At 43.0% G+C, this 7,980-nt stretch overlaps 1 protein-coding gene across 1 annotated transcript; it reads left to right on the top strand.

Moving 5' to 3' along the window:
• The first annotated feature begins 36 nt into the window (after nt 1-36).
• Nucleotides 37-7,907, top strand: COQ6 (coenzyme Q6, monooxygenase). Its single transcript, XM_084521449.1, has 12 exons — nt 37-323; nt 1,592-1,726; nt 2,484-2,542; nt 2,693-2,816; nt 3,265-3,395; nt 3,752-3,859; nt 3,961-4,023; nt 4,223-4,330; nt 4,755-4,957; nt 5,944-6,059; nt 6,442-6,608; nt 7,744-7,907. Exons 1-12 carry the CDS (start codon nt 50-52, stop codon nt 7,771-7,773), a joined length of 1,518 nt encoding a protein of 505 aa, XP_084377575.1. The 5' UTR covers nt 37-49; the 3' UTR covers nt 7,774-7,907.
• The last annotated feature ends 73 nt before the right edge of the window (nt 7,908-7,980 follow it).

The raw sequence follows: 7,980 nt of genomic DNA, 5'->3' as shown, positions 1-7,980 counted from the left end.
TCATTGGTGCTGAGGGAGAGGTGTTCCCTCGGGGAGCGGCGCCGTTGCCATGGTTGCCATGGCCGCCATGGCCGTCATGGTCGTAGCGGGCGGGGCGGCGGCCGCCATTTCCACAGCCATGGCGGCGGCCTGCGGCAGGGCGCTGCTGGCTCCGCTCGGCCGGCGGCGGGCCCCGCTCCGCTCCTTCACCGCTCCTCCTCCTCCTCCTCCTCCTCCTCCTCACCCTCCTCCTCCTTCTCCTCCTCACGGCCCCGCCGCGCCGCTCTACGACGTGGTGGTGTCGGGCGGGGGCATGGTGGGCAGCGCCATGGCCGCCGCGCTGGGTAAGGCCGTGACCTTCCTGCGGGCGGCTGTGGCGGGCCTCGGCGTAGCTCCGGTTCATTTATTTTTTAACGTAACTCGTGCTTTGAGTCGTCTAGAATACTTGTAGTATTTGTGTCAAATATTCGCCCTCAGATCGCTGATGAATAATTTCAGCCGTGGCTTTGTTTATCTGGGAAGTTATTTTTTAGGCTTAATGCCTACATGCTGCTCGGACCCGAAGTTTTATTCTCTGAGTCTGTATTTTAAAGATCAGAATGCTAAGTTACAATACATCTGCAGTTAGTTTGGATAACTGGAGATCCTGGGACTACTGGCAGCTCCTGTATTTGCAGCATTGATTCAGGAGGGCGTGATATGGACAGAAGCCTGAACAGAAGAGATTTTAAAGAACAGAAGAACAAAGATCCTAAGAAACTCGGTTCTTCGCAAGTGTTAAAGATTCACTTCACAAATTTACCATTGTTCTGTGCGTGTTGTTAAACGCCACAACAATGACAACTTGAGACAGTTAGCACCAGGAGCCCCTCAGGCAGTCCTTAAGGCTGAGGAGCAGAGCTGGGGCCCTTCCAGCCATGAGCTTGTTACAGGGAATCTAGAAAACATGCTCAGGATGTGGCTGTTATTGGGGCTGCTGTGGCAGTAAACCTATCATGATGTAAGGACATTGTTCCTGGTCTCTGTAGGTTGTGCCACCAGAGCAGTCAGATGCAAGGAGCGCTGTCTGTTTGGGGTGATTTGCTCAGTACTTGAGTAATCTCTTCATATTTTTTTTTCCAGTTTTCTTTAAGTATGTGGGAATTCTAAACTGCCTGTGCTATTCCACTGTAAAAATATACGAACATAACCAACACCAATGCACTTGCTAAATACCATGGGAGTTTAAATTTTTGTTCTAGTTAGTGAATTTATACTTAAGCTCTGAAAACATGTTCTGTACTTGTAGAATTAATTCATTAGTAATGGACTTTCATAACAAAATTGCACAAATTTGTGCAAAAATGAAAAATTTGTACAAAAAGTAAAGGTTAAATCCTTGCTTTAACTGCAGAAGGGTTGTCAGTCAGAGTTACAGGGTTGTAGCTATAAAGCTTCAAAATACTAACATACACCTGTGTATTCAAAACCTGCCCTGTAAATGTGTTTCTTCATGGGGTTTAGTTTGAATTCTCTCTTCTTACAAAAAATTCATAGGCATTATTGATGTAGAAATGAGAAAAAGGTCTTTTGGCAGGAGCATTCTAACAAAGCATATATTTGCTTCCTTTAGGGCATGATATACACTTCCATGACAAGAAAATCGCTTTGCTGGAGGCCAGTCCTAGGAAAGAATATGGTCAGTTGCCAGAGAAGTTCAGTAACAGGGTCAGTTCCATCTCCCCAGGGTCAGCGACCCTCCTAAGCAGTAAGTGTAATTTCTATTCTTCGTGTTTCTAGCAGCATGTTTGAACTGTTTTTATTTTGTTTAAACAAAACCCCTCTGAGGATGCATTGCCTTCATCCTAAACAGGATGGGGTTGCTTGGCTTTGTCTCTTAGTATTCTAAGTACTGAATTGCCATGGTTAAATCAGAGTTTTTATCACAACGGGGATTCATGTTCTGGTATCTTGGTCTGATTGCTTATATAAATATATATAATGCAAATGTTTGTGTTGTTAGGCTAGCAAAAGGTTGTAAGGTGCTCTCTACAGCATCTGGAATGCTCTGTTCACAAAATAAGCAAGTTTCCCATATATTTAGTGCTCTGTAGCCTGGTAACTCCTGATCACAACACTTCTCCTGATCAATGTTCATTTCAAAGGCAGATTAGAGCCTTGATTCCTTATGGAGAAAGAAGTATTATAAACAGTGGTTATGAATGTCTGTTTCTGTTTTGTTACCCAGTGACAGTTGACCATATAAGTCACAGCACTCAAAGAAAACTCATGTCTTTTCTAGTGGCTTGTGTTAATAGCAAAATAAGTAATGTGATGCTTGTGCTGTAAAAGTACTGAGGCAGAACTGCCCCTGTTGAGGAATGGTGAAAGTCTGGGCAAGCTGGAAAGGGGTTAGTGGCTCATAGGGAGAGAGGAGGAGAGCATAGAGTGAGCTTCAGCTTTGTTTGGGTCTCGGTGTCACTTGTAACCCTGTGTCCCCATGCATTTGTGTCTTTCTCTTTCAGGTTTTGGTGCCTGGGATCATGTCTGCAGCCTGAGATTCAAACCGTTCCGGAGAATGCAGGTGCCATACTCAGGGATGGGAATGTCCTGTGTGTTTGTCTGCTTTGAATTGACGTACCCTTTGGCTGTTAAGATAGACATATTCGTGCTCCATAAAAGGAACTGCACTTATTTATCACATAGCTTCATATCATGTATTTTTTCTTTGCAGGTATGGGATGCTTGTTCAGAGGCCATCATTGTTTTTGAGAAAGATGACTTAGATGACATGGGTTACATAGTGGAGAATGACGTCATTATGTCTGCTCTCACAAAACAGTTAGATGCAGTAGCAGGTAGTGGACGACTTCTTTAATATTTTATTGCCTGCAGAGAGCTTTCAGTTACTTGTCTTCTGTTGTGTATGCTAATTTATGAGAGGAGAAAGAGAATTTGTCTAACAAATAACTCTGGAACATGGGCAGCTTCTTGTCATGGGGTGGAGGGGAGGAAAAAATCTGTCTTCCATAGGCTACAAAGCATGAAGACAATTGCATATGTACTTCTCCAGAACATAGTCTCTTCAAAATGAGACTTAATGAAAAGGTCTGTAGCTTTCTGTCCAGAGCAGACTTAGCAGTGACAAACAGTTAGCCAGATCTGTTCTTTCTGAGTGCCTAGAAAATTGTAGGATCAATTCTTAGGGTGCCATTAAGACACGTGTGGCCCTTTGCTACTGTAGTGATGTTTCATTTTTTCATGTCTGTATCATGCTGTGACCCTGGTACTTTGTGTTCCCACCAGACCGGGTGGAGGTTTTCTACGGGAGCAGAGCAGTCGGGTATACCTGGCCCCTTCCCTCTCACAGCTGTGACACAAGCCCTTGGGTCCAAATTGAGTTAGCTGATGGACGCAGACTTCAGACCAAACTGCTGGTAACTAAACTTTTTATTTCTGTTGATCAGGCATCATCTCTTGCCCAAGTCCTTTCCACTGGATTTGGTTCTGATTCCGTGTGTGCCGCTCCACCCACGTGGAGGGCTTGAGTGAGGTGAGTGGCTAACTCTGTCAGAGCTGCTAAGGGACACAGTGCGTAGCCTTTTCTGTACCTGATGCAAGAAGGTTATGAACTGGGCAAGAGCAGAAGGGGATTACTTCTTCTGTTTTGGGTGAATATGGATATATATTCTTATATAGAAACAAAAAATATAAGCAAAAGAGGATTATAGACTTGGAATATTGGCTTTCTTAGGAGATGCTCAGGAGGTTGTTTTGCATCTGTCTTTCGCAGATTGGTGCAGATGGCCATAACTCTGTAGTCCGGAAGGAGGCTGAAATTCAGAACATCGAGCATCGGTATGACCAGTCAGCGGTGGTGGCAACTCTTCATTTGTCTGAGGTGAAATTCTGCAGGCTCTCTTCCATAAGCAGTAGAACGGCTTAAGCAGATGATGCCAGGGCACTAGTTTTTAACTGTCCACTTGCTCCTTTCTGCTGTAGGCCACAGAAAACAACGTAGCCTGGCAGAGGTTCCTTCCCACAGGGCCGATTGCGCTTCTTCCGGTAAGATGCCTCGTGGTCTCTACCTTTTTTACCTTTTAGTCTGTTCTTATAGTAACTTTTCTTCTGCCTTGCCTTGCTACCTTCACTCTATTCTTCTGCCTTTTACTTTTCATTTATTAAAGTTATCCTTGCAGTGGTTGCTTTTTTTATTTGTTTATTTTTCCTGTTGATACTTACCCTTGAAATTCTCTTAAACCAGCTGTCTGACACTGCCAGCTCTCTGGTTTGGTCTACATCTCATGAACACGCATCAGAACTTCTCACTATGGATGAGGAAAGTTTTGTGGATAGCATCAACTCTGCCTTTGTGAGTATCAGCCTTGCAGCAGGTATGGGGGTGACTGTTGTAATCATGAAAAGTACAATGAAATCCTACAGCTTAAAGGATAGCAATAGGAAAGGTGGATTCTCAAGTTTCTTCCTCTGGTGAGGATGATATTAAAAGGACAGTTAGCAAAGGAAGGATGACCCTTTGGCCATTCTTCTATGCTAGTTCTGAAAGGCACTGGAAGTTGAACTGAATTTCTGAAAGATGGGAAGAGTAGACTTATCCTAGTTGGAAGCTTACATGTCCTAAAGTGATGAAGGTTGTTTCTTCTGCTGCATATTTTTGTCCAGGTGGTTAAAATTCAATATTTGGAGCTAGTTCATTTTTTTTCTACTGGGTTCTTTTTTATGTCTCATTTGGGTTAACATCTAAAGATCTCTCTTCATTTGCTTGCATGTTTCAGTGGAGCAACGTAAACCACACTGATTTCATCGACACTGCTGGGGCCATGTTTCGGTCTGCTATTTCGTTCCTGAAACCCTCGGGGACTGCAGTCCGTCAGCTGCCCCCAAGCGTCGCTAAAGTAGACCCAGAGAGCCGAGCCATGTTCCCCCTTGGAATGGGGCATGCAACAGAGTATGTCCAGCACCGCGTGGCTCTCATTGGGTAAGGTCCCCGCTGGATGAGTGGGTGGCATGTGGTTAGAAATGATGTGAGCATAGTGACTCCCAGTTAACAACTGAGGGTGGTTAGAAATACAGTTATACTTGCAGTTTGACTTTATCCACACCCCGTTTATATCATTTGCTCTTGTGTCAACAAAACCCTTCGGTGTGAGGAGCTTTTTGTGCGCTTCCTATGTAAATTGGGTGATAATTATTTTTCTTTCTTGGTTTGCGTAGTTTGGCAAAACGATGCAGTATCTCATGATGAAGCTGTACTTCCCCAACGTTGTAGCAGTCATTCTGTGTACCAGTTTGAGTTTTAGCTCACTTTTCTTGAACACAAATGACTAGACTTACAGATAATTCTGGACAGAATGTCATAGGCTTTTGTACGGTGATTTATAGAAAGAGGAAAATACCACAGTGTTTACATTCTAAGGCTGAATGTACTCTTCTCTCCCACAGCTGCAGTACCTTGCTAGTTTATAGTAATTCTTGGATGCCACATTGCCTTTCAGATACATTCCTTCTTTCTGAGTCACTCTGTGCTTACGAGCACACTGTGCTTTGTATCTCATTAATGTTTTAAATGTGTGGTCTTACATTTCATAATCGAATTTTATTTAATTTCTTTAGGAAATATGTTTGATTTTGTTCTTTACAGATAACCCAATTTTGATGTTATTGTAAGTAGACTTACTTTAATAGATAAACCACTATCTTGTGTTCACGATGGCTGTCTACTTTGTGTTGTGAAATGTGACACATCACCTCACACCTGATCGAACTATTGTGAGACAATAGTTCACCCCTTTTTCTTGCACCTTTGAACTGGAGAGGTAGTCAGGCAGTTCAGCATAGCATACAAGGAGAGGTACTGGATAAAGTTGTATATGCTGCTCTAGGATCAATTGCATTGCAAAGAGTTTGACAGCCTTTTGGCTTTCTTCAAGAAAGGGTCTAAATTTCTGTCTTTTCTTGCTCTAGGGATGCAGCACACAGAGTCCACCCACTTGCAGGACAAGGCGTAAACCTGGGTTTTGGTGATATTGCGTGCTTAACTCATCACCTCAGTGCAGCAGCCTTCAACGGGCAAGATCTGGGTAAGGATCCATGAGGTGTCAGTGAGATGTTTACTCTTACAAGCCTTTGTTGGTAATATCAGGACAAACATTGTCTCTGTTTGCAGGCTAAGTATGCTGCTATTTTGTGTTTAAAAGGCACAAGCATTTTTGAAGCAAAACTGTTGGATGCATTTTCCATCCTTAAAAACCTCGAAGATGCTTTAAACACACAGAAGGATGGTAGTTAAAGAGGTGGTGAGATGAAGACCACTGGCTGATGGAATGAGGTCTTTATTAAGATAGACCATTTCTCTGGTGTTTCTGTGGTTTTCAGTTGTCTGTGGAGACTGATATATAGACAAGATGCACAACTTTTTCTGGCAAGTCAGTTTTAATATGAATATTCAATTATCTCTTCCAGGATCCTTAAAGCATCTCTTAAAGTTTGAGACAGAACGGCAGAGGCACAATGTCTCCTTGATAGCTGCTATTGATATATTGAAGAGGCTTTACTCCACGAGCCTGGCTCCCTTGGTGTTGCTGAGGACATGGGGATTGCAAGCAACAAATGCCCTGCCTCCTATCAAAGTAAGATTCTTACTTTAGTGAGGGCTGTACAAAGATTCCAGAATTGCTCAAGTGTACACAAGCTGTTGAAGTAAAGAAAAACACTTGTTGGTTGGAAAATAACTTCTTCAAACTGAGGTTTTATGTTGTAATGAGCCTGAGGATTTCCTAAATAACTTGTGGCTCAGTGGTTTTAAGTTTCTCCTGCAGCGCAGGGGAAGATGAAGGATCTGGGTGTCTGCTGTACCTCAGTAATAATGGGTTAAAAGTCACGAGGAGTCTCTGGCTTTATTTTGCTACGGAATGCAAACATGGAACTTTGAACTGCATTCCAGAAAGGCACCGTGAAAAAACAGCCCTACAAAAAAACAAATCTTTACTAAAGAGCAAGACATTGGGTGACTTGACAGATAGTGTGCAGCTCAGACAGGTATCTGTTTCCGTGCTGTTCTGCCTTGTTAACTTGTCCTCTCCTGGCTGAAGTGCAAGTCTTTAATGGCGGTTACTCTGAGGAAGGTGTTGGCAAGCAGGTTCAGTCTTAAACGCAGAACCTCTATTTGCAGCCCACCTCCTTGAATTTTGCTCAGTCTTAAGTTAGTTGTTGGACTGTCGTGATGTTCATTCACGTATTCTCAGAGCTCCCAAACACCCTCAAGTTAGATTCTTTATTTCTGGATTTGACTGTTACAGCACAAATCAAGTCAGCTTCTTTCCTATTAAGTACAGGTGGCCAAGTTTCCTATGTCATGTCACAGTGAGACACTAGGCTGAAATGAAGAGCAGTTACCTTGCCAGTGGCAACTATTCCATCTCAGGAAGTGTCTCTATTAGTTGTACTAAAAAGAATGACACCCTGCTGCTTCAGGGCTCAGCATTTTTACAGTTTGTTTAAAGCAGAAAAACAGATGAAGGCCTCTTTTTCTAAGCTCAGAATCTATCGGTTGCATCTCTGCTTTGTGCTACTTGAGAAGGAACAGGATGCTGCAATTTCTTTAATTTTGTTGCATATATGGGTAGGTGCTCTGCACTTTACAAAAAAAGGCTGACAAGGAACTGTTGTCCCTGTGGAGATGGGAAGGAGACTATAGCTGCTTTCTAGAATGTACACATCTGTACCAGTTTACAAATTATTTTTCTTTTTCCTCCCTCATTTTAGGAGCAAATCATGGCTTTTGCCAGCAAGTGATCTGTTTTCAGTTTGGAACAGCAGCTTGACAGTGAGTGAATTACCCTTACAAAGACCGTGACTGTTGTGAATCTTTGAATCGTGTTATTTTAATTTAACAATAAAAATGAGGGATTGAGCTGTGTTTTACACCATCCACTGGTTTATGCAGCACTTGTCTCATCTGCTCTCCTCAAGAAGATTTAGGGTCTCTTCCTATAGTATGTG

This window comes from Aythya ferina, assembly GCF_964211825.1.
Source record: "Aythya ferina genome assembly, chromosome: 5".
NCBI classification, from domain to species: Eukaryota; Metazoa; Chordata; class Aves; order Anseriformes; family Anatidae; genus Aythya; species Aythya ferina.
The sequence above is the reverse complement of the archived record's forward strand: the minus strand, read 5'-3'. Positions and strand labels throughout refer to the sequence as shown.

Bases quoted from the DNA above. Each gene is read 5' to 3' on its own strand.
- COQ6 (XM_084521449.1), top strand. From the start codon at position 50: ATGGTTGCCATGGCCGCCATGGCCGTCATGGTCGTAGCGGGCGGGGCG. The intron at 2,817-3,264 runs GTAGTGGACGAC...TGTTCCCACCAG, and splicing joins ACAGTTAGATGCAGTAGCAG to ACCGGGTGGAGGTTTTCTAC. The intron at 3,860-3,960 runs GTGAAATTCTGC...TTTCTGCTGTAG, and splicing joins CAACTCTTCATTTGTCTGAG to GCCACAGAAAACAACGTAGC.